Genomic DNA, 23134 nt, shown 5'->3' on the forward strand with positions numbered 1-23134 from the left:
TCATGGATTGGAAAACTTCATATTCTTTTTTTTTTTTTTTTAAGATTTTATTTATTTTTTTGAGAGAGAGAGAAACAGAATGAGAGGGGAGAAGGTCAGAGGGAGAAGCAGGCTCCCCGCTGAGCCGGGAGCCCGAGGCAGGACTTGATCCCGGGACTCCGGGATCATGACCTGAGCTAAAGGCAGTCGCTTAACCAACTGAGCCACCCAGGCGCCCTTCATATTCTTGAGACGTCAGTTCTCCCCAAATCCATCTACAGATGTAACGTAATCCTCATCAAGGGATGCTGGGTGGCTCAGTTGGTTAAGCGTCTGCCTTTAGCTCAGGTCATGATCCCAGGGTCCTGGGATCGAGTCCCGCATCGGCTCCCTGCTTGGCTGGAGGCCTGCCTCTCCCTCTGCTTGTGCATGTGCTCTCTCTGACAAAATCTTAAAAAAAACAACACCGTAATCCTCATCAAAATTCCAGCTGGGTTTATTTGTAGATGGTGACAAGCTGATAACTAAAATTTATAGGAAAAGTTAAAATAAATTGAATAGCCAAGGTAATGTTGAGAAAAGAACAAAAAGACTCCCACTACCTGATTTGAAGATTGACTGCCAGCAGCACTAATGGAGGGGGGGGTGGTGAAAGTTCCCACAGATCAATGAGCCAGTGTAGACAGTTCAGAGACAGACCCATGCAAATATGGAATTGATTTTCCACAGAGGTGTGGAGGTACTTCAGCGGAGAGAGGATAACCTAACAGATGGTACTGGGGTAATTTGACATCCATGCACACACACACACAAAACTCGTCCTATACTTCACACCTTACACAAAATCTCAGTTGAACCATAGACCTAGATATGAAACCACCGCACGGTCTTGACAGACGAAGGGCAGCGGGCCTCGGGTGCAGGGTCGGTGACCGGGTCCTGGGGCAGGGCTGCCTGAGGGCACCAGCGTGCCTCCGGGACGTGCAGGTGCCAGCTCTAAATGGAGGTTTGTCGGGAGGGGCTGTGCAGCAAGACCCACGTGTTCAGTGGTGCCTCAGCCAGGAGGGAGCCTGGAATCCCGTGGGCGACCGGGGACGTCGTGGGAGCCTGGGGGACGGTGTGGGTGACCAGAGATTGTGGGCGAGCGGGGGCGCCCGGAGACGCCGTGGGAACCCGGGACCTCGTGGGAGTCCGGCGACGGTGTGGGTGACCAGAGAGACTGGGCGCCCGGGACCGCCTGGGTGTCTGGCCTGGAGGTTTCCAGGGAGAGGCTGTGTTTGCCGTCCCAGACCTGCTGGGTCCCAGGGGCCCCCCGCCCGGGACCTGCTGGGTCCCAGGGGCCCCCGCCGCCCCGCCTCCCTGAGGCTCCGCCCAGGTCCCGCCCCGCGGTAGCCGAGGCCCCGCCCTCTCCGGCTGGTCCAATCGACGGCCCGCTGCCCCTGGTGAGGTGGGGGGGGCTCCGCTCTCCGCGGCTCCTCCCACGCCTGAACGTCCCGAAGGACAGCCAGGCGCCCAATGAGCTCTCCGGACGGCCGGGGCGGCCAAGCGGACGGCCAATCCGGAGGCGGCGCGGGCAGGAAAGGCGGGCCCCCGTGACGGACAGGGGAGGAGGTGCCCGGCTGGTGGCTGGCTGCTGGTTGCCAGCTGCCGCCGCTCGCCCTGCGGCCCGGCCGCTTCATTGTCACCTGGGCCTCGGAGCCGGCGCCAGGGTTGCGGAGCGGCGCAAGGTTGCCCGCCCAGAGCCTGAGCCCCGGGCGTTCCAGCTCGGAGGGCCGCGCACAGTGCCCCGCCGGCCGGCCCCGCAGGCTTCGCGCCCCAGGCCCGGCTCGCGCAGGTGAGGGGGGTCCCCGCGCAGGTGAGGGGGGCTCGCGCGGATGCGGGTGTGCGGGGCCCGCGCAGGTGAAGGCTTTCCCCGCTCTCTTCTCCCCGGTGCAGGGGCGGGCGGGGGGCCTGCGCGAGGGGGTGGAGTCCCGTCGGCAGTCTCGGGTCCCACCACCTTGAGCCAAGTCCTTTGGGGGTCTGGGAGCTGCTCGGTGAAGAAGCGGCCGGGGGTCCTGCATCAGCGCATGTGGAGGAGTCTGGGCAGAGGCTCGGGTGCTGGGACAGACGTCTTTGTGTGCAAGGCGAGGTCTGGCCTGGAGGTTTCCAGGGAGAGGCTGTGTTTGCCGTCCCAGAGCCCCGCGCGCTGATGCTGCCCGAGCGGCTCAGCCGGCCAGCCTGGGTCCGGCCAGCGCCCTGGGGAGAGGAAGGGGTTAAAATCAACCGCACAACCGGAAATGCATGAGTGGATGGCAGGGACAGTTCTGTGCTCCACGCTAGAGAACAGAGGCACTGGCCTCTGGCCAGGGGGCCCCCACTATGTGCACGGAGGAGGCCGAGGCACTGAACCCGGGGTGGTAATGGTGTGTGCCTGCTGGCCCACCAGAGTCCTCCGTGGCAGGGAGGGCTGTGCTCCTTCCTCCGTGGTCATTCTTGGTGCTGCCGGTTCATGCACTCCTCTACTCCTGTTGTTTGAGTGCCTGCCACGTGCCAGGGGCCGGGGCTACCTGGCCCCCGTCCTCGTGGTGCTGATGTTCTTACGAGGAGTGAGACAACGGCAGACCGACCTGTGTGGCCAGGTGAAGGAAAACAGAGCAGGAGGAGGGAGCAAAGTGACGGCGACCCGTGGCTCTGTGAGTGGAGGGGGAGCCCGGGGACGTCCCAGGGAAGGGGGCCCAGGCAGAGGGGCCGCAGGTGCATGGGCTTGCGATGGAAACAGACTGGCCCAGTTTGAGGAGCAGCAGGATGGCTGGTTTGGCTGAAGCAGAGCGAGGGGCAACGGGGGGCAGTGAGGAGGTCACAGAGAGAGCACGGTCAGATCTGAGGGGTGTTGGGGGTTTAGACTTTATTCTCTGTGCCGGGGGGCCCTCAGAAGGTTTTGGGCAGGGATGCGGGGTGATCTGAGACCTGGTGGAAAAAGATCAGCTCCGGCTGCCACGTGGGGAGGGGCTGGAGGAGGGACTGTGTGCTTGTCCAGGTTCTAGGAGAGTCTGTGGAGGGAAGGGGTGCGTGGGGAGAGGGCACCAGCAGCAGGTGTGGTGGGGAAGAGAAGATGTCAGCATGAGATCTAGGTCCTTGGTTTGAGCCAGTTACAAATGGTCTGGGTTACATGACTCCTGGGGAGGGGGCAGCTAGAGGCAGACGTCAGGGTTCTCCTTTGGTGTTTTTGGGGCTGAGGCGCCAGATGCACAGCTGGTCCTGAGTCAGGAATTAGGGAACAGAAGGGGGCCAGGAACCGTCAGCCTCTGTTTGAATCCTGGAGACCAGATGTGGGCCCCCAGGTGAGAGGCTGGGTGGAGGGGAGGCCAGGGCTGAGCTTGGGGACTCTCTGACTTGAGAGGTTGGGAAGAGGAAGGGGTAGCCAGGGAGACGGAAGGGTGGCTGGTGCTGGTGGGGGGGCTAGAAGTGAGGAGCAGATGCCACAGTCGGGGCGCTCTGGGGGGCTCTGGGGAAGCGCAGGGGTTCCATGGCCAGACCGCGGACCAGAGTTGGGGACCCTGGGTCGGACAGCATGAATCAGACCATGTCCCAGTTAGAGCGTCTGCCATGGAGCCTCTTGCAGGCCAGCCTCACAGCAGCTGCCTTGTCCAAACCTCAGGACAACCCCAGGAACAGGCACTTTGTGACAGCTATCTTACAGATGAAGGAAGAGTGCTCAGAGGGGTGGAAAGCCTCTCCCAGGGCGGGGGCGGGGGGGGGTGGTTCAGTGCTGCCCCCGGCCACCCTCGGGCAGGGTCCCTCTGGAGAGCCGTCACTTCGGCCCCGGGTCCTGCTCTGACAAAGGGACCCCTGCCCACCCAGCGAGGAGGTGGCTGGGTGGCAGCAGGCTCCCTGACCTGGTGGGAGGTGGTGTGTGAGGAGGCCTGGCTCCTCAGAGGATGTGCCAGCGCATTTCTTGCTTGCTCAGGGCCTGCTCAGCCTCCATGAAGGGCTCCCGGGCCACCAGCGGTCCCTCCGGCGCCCCTGAGGGCAGCTCAGAAGGGGTGGACCTGAGCCTGACCGGCCTCCCTCCACCCGTGACCTGGCGCCCCAACAGTGCCTCCACCGCCAAGCCCATTGCTCGCTCCTTCTCTGTGGTCACGGGCAGTGAGCCGAGAAGGAAGGCGCTGGTGAGTGCTGGGGCCGGGGGTGTGTGGGTGTCCCTGCGCAGCCCCTGCGTTGCCCCCACCTCCTGCAGAGTCCCCCCGCCCTTCCGCAGGCATTCCACATGTCTGTTGTCCTGTCGTTGCCTGTGGCCGCCCCAGGCTCAGGAGGGACTCCCGCTTGTAGACCAGAGATCTAACTCACAAAGAGGTCAAGGCCAGGGTCGGTCAAGGGTCGGCTCAGCCTGAGGCAGAGCCTAAATCCTGCTGCCACCAACCTCTCGGTCCCTCTTGCTCCACCAACATTGGGTTTATTTGCGTCCTCGAGGAGAGGGCAACCTTTGGGGGAGGAGATGAGCTCCCAGCGGCCCTGAAGAAAGCCTGGTGGGCAGGCCGGCCGCAGGTTCTTGGCCGGAGTGGGGTGGCCATGCTCCTCGGGTAGTGGATGACCACGAGGACCAGGCCCAGCAGCCGTTGCCGGAACTCCCGGGTCAAGCCCCACACACTTCCTCCCGGACCCTCACCAGCCAGGGACGAAGGGTTCCCGCGTTGTTCGAGGAAGACGAGGCTTCGAGAGGCCGAGGACCTGGGCCAGCTCAGCGGGCCCTGCCCAGGACCCCCCGCTACTCTTGTCCGCAGGAACCAGGAGACCCCTCTCCTCTCCCTAAATCCGTTTTCCGAGGCCTGGCGTGGCACGGCGTGAACTGGTGAGTGAAGCCTGCGCCATGGGGTTTCTTGTTTCTTCCTTTTACAGGAGGGGCCTGGAGGTTCCCGAACCATCAACAACCTTCGTAGATCTAACAGCACCACGCAGGTCCACCAGCCGCCAGCCCGCCAGGCCTGGACCGGCCCCTTCAGGTAGCCCCCAGCGCGCTCCTTTCCTGCCTCTGTCAGCCCCCCTTCCAGCCTCATCAGGTAGGGCCCAGCCTGGGCACTGGGGCCTGATGTGACCTGCACTCAGGCCAGCCCTGTGGGGGGCAGGGGGGCAGGCAGGCGGGACGCGTCTTACCCCTTTGTATCTGCGAGTGGAGACGCGGAGCCCCAGGCCAGCACCCCCCCGCCTGCTTCTCTGCCTCTGTCCCTGCTGCGCCCTTCACGTGGGCGTGGGGGTGGCTGTGGCTCGGGTGGGAGCCCCTCCTTCAGGCGGGGTTGTCAGATTACAGCTAAGCAGTGCTGCGCCGAGCCCCGGGCTTGGGCACAGGAGTCCGCTGGGCTGACCTGGCTCCTCCCATCCCCGCGGAAGACCCGCCCGTCTGCACTCCTGGAGCGGGCCTCCCTGGGCTGACCGTTCCTGCCTGCCATCCCCTCTCCCGACACAGGCCGGCTGGGCGCCCCCACTTCCTGACCCTCTTCGAGGGCAGCTCTGCTGGGACAAAGAGGCTGGCTGGTCTGAGCAAGGCTCCCAGCGAGAAGGGAGCCACGTGGAACGTCCTGGTAAGGGCCAGTGGCTGAGTCTAAGTGTCCCTCTGAGAGGGACGCCTGGTTCCTGCCTTGTTGTGGCTGCACCTGAGGGCGGGGCCGGTGGTGGGGAGGGGGTCAGTGTTAGCCGGCTTTGATCACAGCGTGACAGGTGGAGGAGGGGCACAGAAACTCCCAGCCCCCTGGGCCATCCTGTCTGTGGGTGAGGCTGTGGGGGACACGCCAGGGGCTTGGGGTCCGTGGCCTGTGCAGCATGTCCTGGTCTGAGGTGGCTACCGTGTCACCGACAGGATGACCAGCCCAGGGCTTTCACCTTGCCACCCGACTCCCAGAGTCCTAGCACCGTCGACGCACCGGTGGGCCCACGGAAGAGGGAGTGCACCGTTCCTCTGGCCCCCAACTTCACTGCCAACAACAGGTGGGACCTGCTGTAGGCGTTCTGCGTGGCCCCAGGCACCTGAAGCCCCTGGAGGAGGGCGCTGTTTGTCTTATTCGTGGCAGGACCTGCGTGCTCTGGAATGAATGAACGAATGAATGAGGCAATGAGTGGCTGGCTTTCTCCACCCAAGGGCCCAGGGAAGGAGGCTGCAGGGTGGCATCTTGCACACTAGGCAGGGGCTCTTCTGGCCTGGGGAGGGAGCTCAGACGGGGCACACCCCCACCCGCCCTCTCCTCTGCGGGGCAGCTTGCCTCCAGACGGCCCGAGATGCCCGGCTTTGCTCCCGAAGAGGTCAGGCCTGGTGAGGGTCATGTGGGGCCACGGGCCACTGTATAAGGCTCGGCCTCCGCATCTCAGGAGGGGAGAGCCTGTTTCCTGGGGCCGTTCCTGCTCGCTGCGTGCCAACAGCGGGTCCGCGTGCAGGCCCTGGTGGTCCCTGGTCAACCGTGCCGCCCACAGCGGGACAGAACGAGGCATGTGCAGAGCGATGGCCAACATGGTGGGGTCTGCAGAGGGCCGGGCAGGCTGCGGCCTCGGCCGATGGGGCTGCTGGCCAGGAATCGTCGGGATGGGCGGGTGGCCTGGAGAAGCCATGGAGGAAAGCGGGCTCGGCATGGCTGCCCTGGGCTGTCAGGGGAGCTGGTCCCCCTCGCCGTGGGCAGAGGGACAAGGAGATACATTCGCTTCAGCGCCAGAACTTCCAACGCGACAGCCGTTTATCAAAGGAACGGTCTTTGAGAGAGGTTCTCCGGGACCGTTCCCCAGAGTCGGTGCAGCAAGAATTCTTGGTTTGACTCAAGAATTTAAGTGAAAATTTAATTGTAATTTCTATCAGTGATGCACGTACACAACTAAAACATGGAGCTGGACTGCACCTTAAGATGAAAACTAGCAGACCCGCTGCCCTTCCCTCCCCACCCCGAGTCCTGCTCCCCAGGGGCATCTGCTGTCGGGCTGTTTCTGGTGTTTTCTAGGAGGCATTTATCAAAGCTACACCATTGTTGCTCCTCGCTGACTGTGTTCTGCGTGGAGGGCGGGGTTTGCTCTCCTGTGGCCTGCGCTGCACGCGAGCACATCTTCCCTCTACCCACCACCCGGGGAGGGCCGCACCGGCGGATGCGCCTCAGTCTCTGTGGTTGCATTTCCACGCAGGGACCGACACCAGCTCTGCCTGGCCCGAATTCTGATTTTGCATGGTTTTTTTGTTTTGTTTTTTTGCTGTGGGCCTTGGGGCAGGTTACTTAACCTCCCTGGGCCCCAGGGCCCTCGTTTATACTAAGGGGTCATGCTTGTGTTTGCAGTCAGGAGGGCGCACTGGGGAAGACAGGCGCCTTAGAGCAGCGCCGCGCCCCAGGGGCCTGTCGACATTTGGGACAGGCTGGTGTTTTTCCCAGAGTTAAATTTTCCCACTTGGTTGTCTGTGTCCCAGCCACGTGTCCCAGACTCGACAGCAGGGGCCCTCCCTGTCCACCTTGCTCTGGAGAAACCCCTCGGAGCCTGGCTTCTCCCCCACCACCTGGGTCGGACTGGCCGCCCTCCCTGCGGGCCGCACGCCCACGCCCACAGGCTGCCCCCCCCGCCGCCCCCGCCTCCGTGTGGGCCCTCTGTCCCCATCTTCCGTGAGCACACCCTCCTGCAGGCTCCCGGCAAGGATGCTGAGGTTGCCCGTGGGCCTAACAACGCCGTCACCCTTGAGCTGACCTGGAGTTTGGTCGGCAGAGCCACCAGAGCTGTCGCTCGGGCTCCATGGACAGCCGCCGGGGAGTCCTCTGCCCCGATCCCTGGTCCTTTTCTGGGTCCTGCGTTCTCTCGAGCAGCGTTTTGTGTCGCCCCCTCACTTCCCTGCGTGGAATCTCGAGGTGCTGGCCCTCTGCCCTGGGTCCTCCCCACTCGCCTGCTGGCCTCGGGGGGGCCCCGTCCCGGACACGTGCTGCCCGGTCCCAGCAGATGTCGTCCTGTGTTTTCCGTGCCAGTTTCGTTCCCTTTCTTTGCTCCGCTCCCCCGTGAGTGCGCCGCTGGCCCGGCGGGCCTCCCGGGCGGACTCTACAGTCTGCCTTCAGCTCTGGGGCCAGGGGCCCCGCGCACCTCCGTGCTGCAGGCCTGCTCCTGCCTCCGTCCCCGCGTGGCCAAGCTGCGTGGTCCTCGGTCCCACAAGCTCCTCCTTCTCCGGGGGCGGTGGTTCTCAGTCGCCCTCTGACGACACCAGGCAGCCAGGCAGGAGGCGGGCTGTGCGCTCGCCCCGACTCCACACGCGTCTCAAGTCAGCTGCGCTGGGAGTATTGAAATCCGCAAACACGACAAATGAGCTTTTCCTGCAGAGAACAGGCTGTTAAACGTGTGTCGGCACAGCCCGGTTGCCGGGATGGATTCTCGGAGACACCCTCTCCTGCTTGTCAGCCCTTCGCATGCGCGTCTGTCCTCAGATGTCTGGCAGAGCACTTGCGAGGGAGGCCCTCCAAGTTGTCTGGCGGCTCACACCGGGGCGACGGCGCAGGGGCCAGGCTGCCGTCTCGGGGAGCTGCACCTGTCGGCGTCTGGGGCTCTTCTCTGGGCTGCTCGTCTCTCCCGGGAGGGAGTCTCTGGCCTCCTGCCTGCGCGCCCCGCCGGGAGTGGGGGGTGGGGACGTCCTGCTGGGCACACACACCGGGAGAGCCAGCCTCCTGTCTGGAGCCGAGGGACGGGCTTGGTGCCAGGTTGCCGGCCGTGAGGAAGGGGTCGCAGTGTTGCTTTAGAAGAGCCGGGCATCTCCACTTCCTGCGCCCCGTGGGGTCCTAGGGGGCACAGCAGCCGCCCCCGCGCCCCGGGCATCTCCCTCCCTCCCCGTGTCACTTACCACTGGCCCTTCTGCTTCTCATCCTGTAGAGCACTGTGGTCACGTGCTCGTGGCTCTCTCCTCCACATTCCCTTTGTCCACATGTGTCTGTACCGTGTGTGTTCCCTCCGGTGGGTTTGAGGGGGGCAGAGAGAGGCCTGTGTGTCTCCTGTCCTGTCTCATCGGCACAGAAAGGCCTATGCTCCATGGACTGGTTGTCTGTGACCAGCAGGCGTGTCCACTGTCAGGGGCCTGGGTTTTCACAGCCCACCTCGGGCTCTGCTCGGTGGAACACCAGGGGCGGGGCTCTCCCAGGTCCTGAGAAGCCCCCACTGTTGGTGTGGTGGCCGTGGAGGGGCCCCCGGGGACGCTTGGATGATGCTGTGGTGATTATGCCCCGGGGCTCTGTGCCGCCTCCGGAGCCTGACACCGCTCCGGTCTCTTCCGGCAGGAGCAATAAGGGCGCTGTGGGCAACTGCGTCACCAGCATGGTGCACAACCACTACACCCCCCCGGACAAGGCGCCGCCCCCCAAGAGCTCCAACCACATGGCTCCCTCCCTCAAGTAAGGCCTGGCTCCGGTCTGGGGCGGGTGTGGGAGCCCGTGCACGGTGAAGAGCCCGAACGGGGGCAGGCTGTGCCCACAAGGGGCACCAGGGAGGCCACATTCTGACCGGACTTGCACGGGCAGTCAGGCGGGCCTGGGGCTCACCCCCAGCCTGCGGTCCTGCTGAGGAGGCTGCAGCTGCCCCCAGAGTCTCCAGCCCCCTGGCTGAGTCTGGTGCAGGCCTGTGTGTGTCGCTCCACGCCTCCTGCACACTGGGAGGCAGGGAGTGCTCATGGGGTGTCTGGGGTCACTGTCTGGCTTTGGGATCCTGCGACTCTTGAGATCTCTTTGCTTTTTTGAATGGAAAGAGCCCATTAGCCCTGGGTGCTGCCAAATGGGCCCTGTGGGGGGATCAGCTAGCATTCGACACTGGGGAGCAGGCTGTGCCCGCCACTCATGTCCTGTGGGTGCCTCCTTCCAGCCCAAGGCCCCCTGGGATGAAGCCGAGGCTGCCCCCCTCTGCTCGCAGGCCAAGCCGACTGCCGGGGCTGTGAGGGGGCCTGGGAGGCGGCCACGAGCCATTCCTGCCCTTTCCTGTTAGCAATATCCTCAAGGCGGCCACCGGTGGCGGGGAGAGCAGCAGCTCTGCGAAGCCACACAAGAACTTGGCCGGCAGCAGCCACGTGGCCCAGAACAACGCCGGGGGCGCCCCGGGCCCGCTCAGACGGAAGGAGGTGACAGAGGAGGAGGCCGAGAGGTGACCAGGGGCTGGGGGCCAGGAGGGGGCCTGAAGCTCCCCTGATAGGAATTTCCACTTGAATGATTGTTTTCAAACATGGACGCGGACAAGCTCCCATGTCGTCCAGGCCCGTTTGTACTAAGTGTGAAGAAGAGGCAAGTCTGCAGAGGGGCTGGTACAGCCCCAGCCGCCTGTGGCCGCGGACAGCAAGAAGAGGGGGGTATCTTTTCGGGGTGATGGAAATGTTCCAAACCTGGGTCACACCGGCGGTCATACACGTGGGTCAGTTTATGCAGAATCATCGAACGGTATACTTAAGATGAATAAGTTTTATAGTGTGTCAGTTATAGCTCACTAAAGCTTTTAATTAAAAAAGCATTAAGTGGAAGGAAGATATAGAAACTAAAGAAAGCACCAACAATCTCAGGGTGCCTTCTGCGGTGGCCCCCAGTCCACGGCGTTGGTCCTGGTCAGGAAGCTGCAGGTGATCCAGTCACTGCTGCTGTCCTGCTGGAGCCTGGGGAGCAGACCTGGAGGAGGAGTGGGTGAGGCCGGAGCCTGCAGCTCCGTGCACCCCCCGGGCCCTGTGTCAGCCACACGGGCCCCTCTCTGCCCCTGTCCCTGGGCCGGCGACCATCCGTGTCCTGGATGTTCTGTTATGGACTTTAAATGGTCCGGAGAGCCAAGGGGAAGACTTTGTCAAGTTTACGCAGCTTTTCTGACTCGAATTGACTGGCAGTAAAATGCACGCGTGTCATACGGCACGTAGTGTGGTGAGCTTGGGCACCTGCGTGCGGCCGCCAAGACACAGTAAGGTCTGTCACCCCCAGAATCCCCCCCACCCTGCCACCTGCAGGCCTTGTATCCGGTTTCTCCAGGCCTGACCCTGGCCACGCCCAGCTGTCCCTTTAGGGCTTTGCCTCTTCTAGAATGCTCTGGCTGGAGCACTAGGCCCGGGGCCCGTCTCTGGTCAGTGTGGCTCTCTGTCTGTGAATAGCTTCCACTGTCGGGACTGCAGCATTCACCCACAGCCCAGCCGCGGGCCTCGGGGTCATTTCTGGTGGTGAGCGTCTGTGGATGGGCATTTTCGTTTCTGCGGGAATGTGCAGCTGTTGGCTTCTCTGCCCGCCTGGGCCTTTGGGGGGACGCGGAGGGGAGAGGCCATCGCTCAGCTGCTTTGGGTGCACAGGGCCCAGCCTCCGTCCTGAGCACTGCTGCCTCCCCGCAGGTTTATCCACCAGCTGAACCAGGCTGCTGTCACCATCCAGCGATGGTACCGCCAGCAGGTGCGGCGGCGCCGAGCCCGAGCTGCCCGCCGAGAGCACCTGCTAGCATCAAAGCAGGAGGTCAGTGTGGTGTGAGAGCTGTGCCCTGAGGAAGCAGGCCAGAGTCCCAGAGGCCCCAGCCACATACACTGGGGTTTCTGCAACCTGGGATTGCCCCATGGGTCCGCACCCCGTCTGGGGGCCCTGCTCCCTCCCGCCCTGAGTCAGGGCCTGGATGTCAGGACACACCTGCCAGTGATACCCTGGGCCGAGCAGTCTGAGTGGTTTCCGGCTACAGGACCCTGCTCTGAGAGGCAGGGCTGTCTCCCCACCTGGAGGAGCCCCTGGCTGCCTGCCCCCCCCCGCCCCACGGCAGGTCAGGGAGCCGTGGGGTCCTGTGGAAGCCCAGGTCTGGATTGGGCAACTTCATCCTCCCATTCAGACCAGCCGTGGGTTCGGCTTCCACAGGAGCAGCGGCAGCAGCTGGGAGAGGGGATCCTGGGCCTGCACCAGCAGAAGGAGGCGGCCAGGAGGAAGGTCCGGGAGGAGAAGGCACGCCAGGCCAGGCGAGCGGCCATTCAGGTGCCTGGGGTGGCCTGAGCAGCATGGGGAGCCCAGCGCCAACGCAGCAAACGACGCTTGCCGGGTCCACCCCCTGTGCCCTGGGGGACCCCTGCCTGCTGCCTTTCCTGATCCCTCCTTCCCCAAGCCCCTGGACGTTGGGCCCCAGGGCAGCTGGGCATAGCGGGGGTGGAGGGGCCTGGCTGTGTCCAGGCGAGGGTGCTCAGAGGTGCTCCTCATGGCAGGAGCTGCAGCAGAAGCGAGCCCAGAAGTCAGGTGACCCTGAGCCTGGGCTGCTGAAGGAGGCCTGGGAGATGGAGAATCCCCGGCCCGCCCGGGAGCCAGCCCCCAGACCGGGGGGCACCGCTCACGCCCCGCAGACCCACAAGGCCAACAACACCGGTGAGCGCAGCAGAGCCTGGAGGCCGTCCTGCACGTGCCCCAGCTCTGCGCCCTGAGGGCATTGCCCCGCCCCGAGCCCAGTGCAGACACCCCTGCCCCCTCCCTCTGGAGGGCTGTGGCCTCTGCTGATGTCCCCCAGCCCCCTGTGTCGCTGCTGCACTGTGCAGCAGACCCTTAGGCCCTGCCTTTCTGCTCCTGCGCCTCTTCTTCTGGAGCTCGATGGGGGAGACCAAGAGTTCTGGGGTCACACCTGTTCCCCTGACCCTTCAGCCCAGGTCAGGGCTCCCTAACGTTCCCTGTGTTCCACATGAAGTCTGCCGTGGCTCTTGCTGTCACGTGCTCCGCCTCCCCTGTGTGTGGCCTCTTCTCAAGGGCTCCCCAGATTTGCCACCCCCAGCTAGGGGGACGCCCGGGGCAGGGGGCCAATGCTGTGCTGTGTTGCACAGGGGCTGGCTTCCGAACCGCGGGCCCAGAGGAACCCTGCCAGTCTGCTTCCAACTCATCCCCAGAGCCCCGGAAATTTCCAGAAGACAAGCCTCAGGTGTCCATATGGCTCCTCCTGTCTGCCCTCCCCGGCCTCAGCTTCAGGGGGCATCCATGCCTAGGTGGCCCAAGCTGGCCCCCCCCCGTGGCCGTGGGGTCACTGGTGCCAGGAAAGCCTGCCCAGAATGGGTCTTGTTGCTCCAGTGCAGAAAGGGGTCTCATGGGTTGCTCTGGAATCCCATCGGGTGTTCGTAGATGCTCCGGTGTGGGGCCCCGTGTGCGTGCCTACAGAAGGGACCAGGAAGCCCGGAGGTTAGGGGCGAGGAGGCCAGGCCCAGGGGCATCCCACCCAGTCATCCTTCTGGTTTCCCTGGAGGTGGGTCGGGATGAGCCTGGTCCATGTGGCTACGTGGGCGTGAGCCTGTGCGGAGGAGGCCTCCCCTCTTGCGGCTCCCCATCTCCCCCCAGCCTCCCGCCCCGGCTCTCTGGTGGTCCCCAGTGGCCTCGTGGTTCTCCTTCCTACGTGCCCACTGCAGGGTGCCAGCTCCCGGGATGTGGCCAGTGAGGATCTGGAGGTGGTGGGTCCTGCCAGGGGCAGGGCCAAGTCCAGGGCGACCCTCGATGAGCTGCTGGACACGCTCAAGCTGCTGGAGGAGGAGCCCGAGCCACTGTCCTGCCCCAGGGCCTACCACAAGGACAAATACTCCTGGACCGACGAGGTGACTGGGGGCTGCGTCCGCACAGGTCACAGGGGCTCCTGCCTGCTTCAGTCGGGACCCTAATGAGGGCCAGATGGGGCTTGTTAGGACGCCCAGAGTAACCCTGGGGTGGGGAGTGGGTGCCGCCTCTCTGCCCGTGGTGCCCTCGGCCCGCAAGCATCGGGGCAGCCTGAGAGGCCCTTCCTTCCAGACCACGTCTGGCCGCCTTCCCCAGCTGTCCCTGCACTCGCTCCTCTCCATCCTCCCCTGCCCTCCCCATCCTCCCCAGGTCCCTGAGTGGCTCCTGGAGGCCCAGCCCAGTGTCCTCGGCTGCCCCAGCGGCCCCTGCTTCTGTGCTCCCTCCCCTGTAGGAGGAGGACGATGCCAGCTCGCTGACTGCTGACAACCTGGAGAAATTTGGAAAGCTCAGCACGTGCACCGGTCCCCCTGAAGATGGGACTTTGCTGTCCGAGGCCAAGCTGCAGAGTATCATGAGCTTTCTGCACGAGATGGAGGTGGAGAAGTCGGGGCAGGACCGGCCAGCCTCAGCCCCCCAGGTGTGGAGGGGCCCCAGGGAGGGACGGCAGGTCCTTACCAGGTGACTGGGGCCTGCCTGACGTATGCTGCCTTCCCAGGGGCTGGTGTCACAGGAGGGGTGCCTGGAGCTCGCGTCCATGGGGAGCACATCTGTAATGCGGCTGAAGCTGGAGGTGGAAGAGAAGAAGCAGGCCGTGGGGTTGCTGCAGAGAGCTCTGGTAACGTCCCCACCACCCCAGCCTGGCAGATCCTCACACGCATGCAGGGGGCCGTGACCACACAGGCCCTGCTCACCAGCCCGGGTGTGTCCTGCTGGTGCTGCTCCCTGGGAGGCCCCCCCCCCACCGTCTCCCCCTCCTGGCGCCCCCTGCCCAGCCGCTCCTCCTGGCGCCCCTTACAGGTGCAGCAGCGGGACCTGACCGTGCGGCGGGTCAAGGAGACCAAGAAGGAGCTGGGCCGGCAGCTGCGCCAGCAGAGGGACCACTATGAGGCCACCATCCAGCGGCACCTGGCCTTCATCGACCAGGTACCTCTGGCTGGACCACGGGGCACCAGGGGAGAGGGGTCAGGACCAGCTGGGCCCGTGGGGTCGTCGGGTTCCAGACGGGCTTGAGCGTCACGGAGAGTTCCAGGCCCACGGGCCTTCTTTGCTGGGCCTCCTCCCTTCTGTGGAAATGGGCGGCACCCTCCCTGTGGGTACTGCTTGATGGGTTCGTCTGAGATATCGCTGGGTGCTTCCCCCGCTGCCGTGGCCCCTGCCCCGGGGTCCCCCACAGCCTCTTGGCACTCGGTGGTCACGCGGCAGCTCTAGCCCCGGCCCTTGATTGCAGCTGATTGAGGAAAAGAAGGTGCTGGCCGACAGGTGTGAGGCTGCGCTGGCCGAGCTGAAGCAGGGGAGCGACAGGCAGAAGGACAGGGAGGCCCAGGTGCAGGAGCAGCACGAGCTGGTGAGCCCCTCGGCCGGACTGGCCAGCTCTCCCCCGCTGTCCCTGCAGCCGGCCTCCAGCCCCACTGTGCGCTCAGCCCCCGTGGGAGGGGGTCCGTGCCCGCCCACCCCAGAAAAGGGCAGCCTCAGAGCATGAGAGTCGCGGGGCTCGTGAACGAGACCCCGGGGCCCGGCATGCAGCCTCGGAGCCAGGCGGAGTTTCGGGCCTGTGCCCCGCGCCCAGGGCGCCAGCCAGTGGGCCAGGCCGGGGAGGGGGGACCCGCCCCAGCACCAGTCTCGGTCCCCTCCTGCCACCGGAGCTGCTGCTTTCCTCTGGCCCACTGGGTGCCAGACCCTGGGGTGGGGGCCGAGGGGCTCGCAGGACCCCTCCGTGTCACATACGAGGAGGGAGGGCTCAGGTGCTGGCCGTGTGCGAGCCTGAGCTGTCCCAGCTCTGGGCCCCTGGGCGGGGGGACCGCACGTGTTTCTCCCGGCTCTGTTGGCCGACAACCAGGCCCCTGCTTCAACCGGCTTTGCTGGCAGCCGCCGTCCACAGGCTGCCCCACCTCGGCTACGCCGCCCATGCTGTGGGCGGCGATGGTCCCCAGGCCCAGAGCTGACCCTGCAGGGCTGTAGCACCAGCATTGTTTTTACTTTTCGGATTTACTTATTAGGGGGAGAGAGGGCGTGCACAAGCAGGAGGGACAGAGGTGAGGGAGAATCCCTAGCAGACGCCTCACTGAGCAGAGAGTCCCCACGCGGGGCTTGATCCCACGACCCTGAGATGATGGCCCAAGTCGAAACCAAGAGTCAGACGCTTCACCGACTGAGCCGCCCAGGCACTCTGCGCCAACATTTTTAAAGTGCCCCCCAGCCACCGCAGGGGACAGCCGGGGCTGGGGACTCAGGGGCACCCCAGTGGGGCCTCTGCAGCCATTCCTGCCCCCCACCTCAGGCCTCCAGACTGGATCCTGCCTCCACGTCTGGGGAGAGCAGGATAGGATCACTGGCGCGTGCAGGGCAAGGGATGGCCCAGGGCGGGGATTTGTGTGTCTCCCCCCTTCCTCACAGCTGCTCTGTGGACTTCCTGTTTCCTTGGTGGCAGGAGATTAAGAAACTCAAAGAACTAATGAGCGCCACCGAGAAAGTCCGCAGGGAGAAATGGATCAATGAGAAAACCCGAAAAATCAAGGAGATTACAGTCCGAGGTGGGGACCGGCCACCCCCAGAGCTGGTCACAGGCTGACAGGCCACACGGCCCAGGGCAGCCACGGGGGATCTTTGAGCAGGGACGGTGGTTTCGGTTATAGCCTCGGTGGACCCGGGACAAAGGGCGGGTCCAGGAGGATGGGCTTGTCTTCCCTCTGCCCCCTGAACTGCTCCGCCTTCCAGGGGAGCGCGCCAGGTGGGAGCGTAGGGGGGCCCTGGGTTCCTTGCCACCTGGGACTGTGGCCGCCCCCCTGCTTAGAGAGTGAGTCTGAGGGCTGATGGAGCACCCCAGCTGTGGCTGCTGATGCCCAGCCCGCACCCAGCCCTCCTGCCCCCGGACACCCTCTTCCCCAGTGATCCCTCCTCCGGGGAGCCCTGCACCTGGGGGAGCCCCGTGTGGGGGGAGGGATGGTGAGCCCCGGGGCTCGGCTGTGCTTTGGGCTGGAGCCTCTGGGGTGGCCGGGGTGGGGGATCCCCTGGCTGGGCTGCGGCCCTGGTGTCACAGTGGGGGATAACGGGGGGTTCCCTACAGCACCGGGGCAGGGGTCAGCAGAGCGGGCAGAGGTCAGGTGTCCCCGGCCACCGAGGAGCCGAGGGGCAGGCCCCTGCAGTGCGGTGCTCTCCCTCCAGGCCTGGAGCCTGAGATCCAGAAGCTGATCGCCAAGCACAAGCAGGAGGTGAAGAAGCTCAAGAGCTTGCACGAGGAGGAGCTGCTGCAGGCGGACTCGCGGGCGGCCCAGCGCTTCGGGCGCCAGGTGGAGGAGCTTCGGGAGCATCTGCAGCGGGAGAAGGAGGCACTGGGCCAGCAAGAGCGGGAGCGCGCCCAGCAGCGGTGCGTGTCCCCGCCGGGGCGGGCCTTGCCCGGGGACACACCCCGCGGGGGGGGGGGCAGACGGCGGACGCTCGCTCGGAGGCTGGTGCCAGGGCAGGAGACCCAGGGGGCAGGACGAGCCCCGTGAGGGCTGCAGGTGACGCCGGGTGGTGCGGGCGCGGGTGGGTGGCCGTGGTGGGAGCCCCCAGCCCCGCGCCGAGCCTCCGGTCCCACAGCTTCGAGCAGCACGTGGAGCAAGAGCAGCGGGCCCTTCAGCAGCAGCGGCGGCGGCTCTACGGAGAGGTGGCCGAGGAGAAGGAGCGGCTGGGCCAGCAGGCGGCCAGGTGCCACCGGGAGGGGTTTCCGCCCGCTGCCCCGCACTCCGCCCCCTGCCCCGCACCCAGCGCTGCGCCCCGCACGTGCTGACCTCTCCCCGGCCCGCAGGCAGCGGGCGGAGCTGGAGGAGCTGCGGCAGCAGCTGGAGGAGAGCAGCGCGGCCGAGGGCCGGGCTCTCAGGGCCGAGTTCGAGAAGGGGAGAGAGGAGCAGGAGTGCCGGCACCAGGTCTGCGGGGAGCGCCCGCTCTGGGGGTGCCAGGGTGGCGGCCGCAAGGGGCGCTGGGCCAAGCCTGGGCTCGTGCGACGGGGCTCCCCAGCCAGCTTTTCTGGTGCCGCCCGCCCCCCAGATGGAGATGAAGACCCTGAAGGACCAGCTGGAGGCCGAACGACAGATGTGGGAGGCCAGCTGCGCCAAGAAGGAGGTGGGGAGCGGGAAGCAGTCTCCTGCCTGGCACCCCCGGTGTCAGAACAGACACGCGTGGGTTCCCCTTTCGTGGCCTCCCCGTGGGCACAGTTCTGGCTGCTCGGGGACTGGTGGTCACGCACTTGTGTGCATGCTATGCAAGTGGGCTGGTTCAGCCCTTCTCAGAGGGGGGCTCCAGGAGAGACCGGGGGGCCGGGGCGGATCCCTCTGGTGGCAGAGGGGGCGTTCCTCACCCTCCCTTTGCCCAGATGGCTGCCCTCCTCATCTTCTGGTGCCTTCCGCAGGAAGCACTAGCCTGCACTGCCAGGCGCTTCTGGAATGAGGCCGTGGTGGATAGGCGCACAGGGCCACACGAGGCCATGCCCCTTGGCCTGGTGACAGAGCCTCAGCAGTGGCTGAGCAGCCTCCCCATCTGGCCCGTAACCATGCACGGGGGTTACTGTATTTGTGGGATATGTTTGCAGATGCAGGGCAGCTGGGTCCAAGAGTGTGGTGTGAAGCCTGATGGGAGTTTCCAAGTTTCCTTCCAAGAGCCTGCCCCATTTGGGCCCTCACCGCCCGTCCGCAGGCTTGGAGGTTTCCAGGTCTGCTTTCAGACCCAGGACAGCAGCCCTGGGCGGTGCTGCTGGTGCTCACGCTGTGTCCCACCCTGGGTCTGACCAAAGGGCTGGTGGGGCCCAGGGCAGGGCCAGGTCCCGCCACCCTGGAACCCTGCACTAGCCCCACTGAGCCCCGTGCACCCATAGGAAGCATGGGTACTGAACCGGGAACGTGAGCTGAGGGAGGAGATCCGGAGAGACCGGGATAAGGAGATCGAGCTGGTTATCCATCGGCTGGAGGCCGACATGACGCGCGCCAGGGAGGAGAGCGAGAGGGCCGCAGAGAGCCGGTGAGGCCTTCTCCCACCGGTGCCCGGCACGGCCCCGAGTCCCCGGAGCGCCCTGACCCTGCCCCTGTCCGCCAGCGTCCAGCGCATCCGGGACAAGTACAACACGGAGCTTTCAGAGCTGGAGCAGTCGGAGCGGAAGCTGCAGGAGCGGTGCACCGAGCTGAAGGGGCGCCTTGGGGAGGCAGAGGGGGAGAGCGAGCGTCTGCAGGGCCTGGTGCGGCAGAAGGAAAAGGAGCTGGCCCACCTGACGGCGGTGAGCAGGGTGGGAAGGGGCGGGCGGCGGCCCCAGCGCACCCCGGCCGCCCGCTCACTCCCACCCCGTGCCGGCCCAGGTGAACGAGCAGCTGGTCAGCGAGAGGGGCAGCCTGGCCGAGGTGCTCCGCCGGGAGTTCGCGGACCAGCTGGCAGCCTCCGAGGAGGAGACCCGGCAGCTCAGGGCCGAGCTGGCTGAGCTGAGGGCCCGCCAGAGGCTGGAGCTGGAGCAGCTCACGCGGGAGAAGCAGGCCGAGCTGCAGGAGGTGCACGGGAGGTGGGCCGGGGGCCGGACTTGGGGTCCTCGGGGAGCATGGGGGGGGAGGGGGTGGGACCCCACAGCTCCAACGGGAGGACGCTGGCTCTGAGAAGGGGAAGGGGGCTGCGGGTCTGCGTCTCCTCACAGCTCATGGAGAGCTGGGCCGTCAGCTGCCGCTGTGGGCTCCACGTGGCCGGGGCCCAGCCGGCTGAGCACCAAGCGTCCCAGCAGGACCCGGCTGGCTTCTGCCCCAGGAGCGCCCCGGGCCCGTCTCCCTGGCCTGGGTGAAGCAGCCCCTGCGGCGGAGGAGTCGGAGCCCCAGGGGCTTAGTGGTGGGCAGCTCCCCCAGCCCCGCGAGACCCCCCTTAGTCCTTCCAGAGAGGCGGGAGTTGGGGGGGGGCTTCCTCATCTCAGCAGGGAGCCTTCCCGGTGTGTGTCAGGATCCCCACTCTGGGCTCTGACTCACCGAGGCTGGTTCTGGGGACAGTGGCCCCGGGGCCGGCCGTGGGGGTCCCAGCTCGTCACCAACCCCCTCGGACGACCCAGGGCCCATGGTCAGCAGGGCTGGGATGGGGTGGGCAGCATAGCTGCCCCACTGGCTCTTCCAGGATGGAGACCCGTCCCGGCCCCCCCGCTGCACTCAGCTGCATGCCGGCCGCGGGGTCTGGCCGGGGCGTTGCCCCGCGGCCCACCACGCACTCCCCCGCAGGGTGAAGGTGGCCCTGGCGAAGAAGGAGGAGGCCGTGCGCAGCCTCCGGAAACAGCATGAGGTGGGTCCCCGAGGCCAGGTCTGCCCGAGGGCGGGCGGGGGGGTAACGACCGGGCCTGACTGTAGGTGGACGGCACGTTGCAGGCCGCGGTGAAGCGGGCCGACCACCTGGAAGAGCTGTTGCAGCAGCGCAGGTGGCCTTTCCCAAGCGCCAAGTGACCACCCGCCGCCCACAGCCCGGACGGGCCGACAACAGCCAGGCTGGGGGTCCCTGGTGCGAGGTGGACCCCAGCCCGGCCCCACCGCCCCCTTCCGTCCCTGTGTCCTGGGCTCAGTCATCCTGACGCTAGAGCGCCGTGGCTGCATTTGAACAGTAAAGAGGTGTTTTTAGTACTTTGTGTGCCCCTGCCTCATCTCTCTCTCCTGGGCTGGGGGCTGGGGTGGTGGGGGCTGGAGACCAGGCGCAGGGTGTTCCCAGCCCAGCTCTGCTGTCAGCCTGACCCCCTGAGCCACCTGCCTGCTGTGGGCCCTGGGTTGGTCCCAGTCCCCCAGCAGAGAGAATGCTCCCTGGCTGGCCGGCCATGGCCCCAGAAGGAGCTCGGGGGCTCTTTCTTTGTGCTCTCCAGCTGCCCCAGCTGCCCCGGCCCGGGCACAACATAGCCCTTCTCTCGCTTGAGGACCCACCCCCCTGGACATGCGACAGGCAGGAGCTCCCAGAGAGTGGGCACTGGACAGGCCCTGCCCATGAGGAGGGGGGAGGCCCACCTGAGAGTCAGGAGGGAGAGTGTGAGGGGCGGGCCGAGGGGGCTCCTTCTCGAGGACGCACCTCCGTTTCCTCTGTTGTGGCTGCTGGAAGAGCCCAGGCTGGTCAGGAAGGCCCTCCAGCTCGTGCAGGGCGTCTCTCTGCGTCTCCCTCCCACGCCCCACTGCCCCAGAGGGCTGGGCGCTCACCTGTGGGGCCCACCTTCCCTCGTCACTGCCGTCCCCTGCCCTGGGGTGTGTCCAGCTTCGGTTTCCTTACCTGCACGAGAGCGTCTTTTCCCTCTTTGGTGCCCGAGCTGGCCGCGGCAGGGAGACACACCGGGTTCCTCTGGCCTGACCTGTCCCCGAGTGCATGAGCCCTGGTCTGGCCCCCGGGCAGCGTGCACGAGCCCCGTCCGTGTCCCCTCCTCACGGGGCTGTCTCATCCTGTGACATGACCAGGTGGGGAGAAGGTCTCGTGGCCGTCCAGTGGCCGTCCAGCAGTGTGTGCCTGGGGCACCCAGTTCTGGGGCTTGAGGTGAGGAGGGGCGGCCCTGGTCTCCACAGAGCTCCTGGGCCCGCTTCCTCCCCCCGAGCCACTGCTGTCCTGCAGCTCACCTTCTCTGCCAGCTATTCGAACATCCAGGCTGGCCTTCGGATGCTTTCTTCTCAAGTCCAGAGAAGGGCGGGTGGCTGGCCCTCAGTGGGGGCCGCTCCTTGAGGGACAGCGGGCACAGCTCAGACCCCTCCCTGGGCTGCAGCTGCAGCCGGCAGGAGCTGGTGGCTCACAGCGCTCAGCCGGACTCCTAGGGCCACGGCCAGGACCACACAGGAGTAGATGGGTCTTTCTGTCGAGGCTCTGACCTCCCTCCGCCCACCAGAAAAGGTATTTTGTCTGAAGCTGTTAGTAGGAGTTGCCAGGGGGAAGCGGCTGTAAATTACTAAACTATGTATTTTTGCAAGTAAGGTATTCAGCACATGGGAAGACAAGATGTCCAGAGAGCGGGGCAGGCAGGGAAGCCAGGAAACCTGTGGAGATGGGCAGAGGTGATGCTCCCACCAGAGGCGGGCCTGACTTCCCAGCCCAGGCAGGACTGGCCGCCACCCAGCGGGAGCACCCCGAAGCCCCCTGTGGACTGGATGGCGGGGACACCCTTAGTTTCTGGCACGGTCCCTTCCCTGGATGGCTGTGGGTTATAGGGGCGTCTGGGGGATCTCTGGGGCCACCCCACCTGGACCCCCTCCCCAAGGCCACCCACCCATGGCACTCATGGCCTTTGACAGAACCTGCTTCTGACCCACCACCCTTTTGGGAGACAAGCCCAAACAAATCCTTGAAATTCCTGTTGGATCTGTGCTGGGCAGATCCTCTCTGGTCAAACAGACAGACAGACTGCCCTGTGGGGTGTGCGCTTCAGCAGGGGGCAGGCCAGGGATCACTGGCCTTGACCTTTCAGAATTCCTCTACTTCCCTCCCTCTCCTTTAAATTGTGTTTTCTTTTCTTTCTCTGACTTCTCAGGAAGTGTTCTTAGACTGTTGATGGTCGGCCTTGCCCTTCCAAGTCCATGCAGCAAACACCGAATTTTCCTCCAAGCAATGCGAGGCTTCGGTGTATTGTAGTTTCGTTATTCAAAATATTTTCTAATTTCCATGGTGGTTTCTGTGAACTGTGGGTGGTTTTGCACTGCATTGCTTTTCTTATCTTTTTGGTTTATGGTTTCTAGTTTGGCTTACCTATGGTCAGAAAATACATTCTATGTTATTTTAACTCTCGGATTCGATTGAGATTTGCTTTATGGCCAGCATGTGGTCAATTTTGGTAAACGCTCTATTTGTTGATTTAAAGAGAATGCAGTTGTTGGAAGCAGAGCTGATCTTTATCATTTGGGTTGAGTTAATTCATTGTGTTTCTAGTCTTCTGTATCCTGACTGATTTTTTTCCTCTTTGCTCTGTCGGTTCCCAAGAGGAATGCTAAAATCTGCCACTGTGATTGTGCGTTGTCTCTTTCTCATTCTCGTTGGCTCGTTTTTGCTTTACGAATTCTGAGGCTATGTTAGTGGGTGCGTACACATTTGGAACTGTGTGTTTTCCTAGTGAACTGACCCTTCATCTTCATGAAGTGGCCTTCTTTGTCTAGCAGTACCTCTTGCCTTTATGGTCTCTTTCATCGGACAGCAGTAGCTGTACCAGCTTTCTCACCATAGTGTTTGTGTGGTATATCTCTCTGCGATTATTTTTACTTTCAGGCTTTCCATGGCACTCCAGTTAAGCATAACTTGAAAACAGCCACAGATAAAATGCAAATAAATGGGCATGGCCAAATCTGGCCTGCACTGAGCTATATTTGGCCCCTGGTCCAGAGGGATTTCTTCTGCTCTGAGGGGCAGTGAGGGGAGGGATTGGGCTAGCTGAGGCCAGACTCCAGTCTCTGTGAGGACTGGCTTGGTTCTCCTGTCCTCACTCCTCACTTCTAACCCCTTAGAGCCCCAAGCCAAGCCCCTCCTCCTCCTCCCTGGCAGATGCCAAACACCCAGGAGGCCGCTGGGTGCCCTCCTCAGCTCTCAGCCTCTTGGCC

The 23134-nt window shown here is 64.5% G+C and overlaps 1 protein-coding gene across 2 annotated transcripts; it reads left to right on the forward strand.

Annotated features, from left to right (window-relative positions):
• Window positions 1-1702: 1702 nt before the first annotated feature.
• On the forward strand, window positions 1703-20209 carry CEP131 (centrosomal protein 131). Of its 2 annotated transcripts, XM_028112880.2 has the most exons (26): window positions 1703-1813; window positions 3926-4127; window positions 4855-4958; window positions 5420-5534; window positions 5810-5937; window positions 9222-9335; window positions 9919-10074; window positions 11285-11402; window positions 11790-11903; window positions 12128-12284; window positions 12731-12825; window positions 13304-13486; window positions 13837-14022; window positions 14101-14220; window positions 14403-14528; window positions 14833-14949; window positions 16033-16135; window positions 16767-16968; window positions 17184-17291; window positions 17392-17509; window positions 17631-17705; window positions 18454-18596; window positions 18672-18849; window positions 18929-19125; window positions 19817-19877; window positions 19961-20209. In XM_028112880.2, exons 2-26 carry the CDS (start codon window positions 3942-3944, stop codon window positions 20033-20035), a joined length of 3279 nt encoding a protein of 1092 aa, XP_027968681.2. In that variant the 5' UTR covers window positions 1703-1813; window positions 3926-3941; the 3' UTR covers window positions 20036-20209. The 2 variants fall into 2 exon arrangements, with proteins under 2 accessions (XP_027968681.2, XP_027968680.2); XM_028112879.2 differs by lacking the exons at window positions 18672-18849; window positions 18929-19125; window positions 19817-19877; window positions 19961-20209 and having other exon boundaries at window positions 18172-18540.
• The last annotated feature ends 2925 nt before the right edge of the window (window positions 20210-23134 follow it).

The sequence above is a fragment of the Eumetopias jubatus genome, unplaced genomic scaffold (assembly GCF_037043125.1).
Source record: "Eumetopias jubatus isolate StellerSeaLion01/CBP00866 unplaced genomic scaffold, mEumJub1_p1.0 scaffold_10, whole genome shotgun sequence".
Lineage (NCBI taxonomy): Eukaryota > Metazoa > Chordata > Mammalia > Carnivora > Otariidae > Eumetopias > Eumetopias jubatus.

What these genes read in the sequence shown, in the direction of transcription:
- CEP131 (XM_028112880.2), top strand. Translation starts at nt 3,942, where the DNA reads ATGAAGGGCTCCCGGGCCACCAGCGGTCCCTCCGGCGCCCCTGAGGGC. An exon ending in GAGCCACGTGGAACGTCCTG is followed by an intron (nt 5,535 to 5,809) that starts GTAAGGGCCAGT and finishes TGTCACCGACAG; the next exon opens with GATGACCAGCCCAGGGCTTT. An exon ending in GCCTCCGGAAACAGCATGAG is followed by an intron (nt 19,878 to 19,960) that starts GTGGGTCCCCGA and finishes GGCACGTTGCAG; the next exon opens with GCCGCGGTGAAGCGGGCCGA.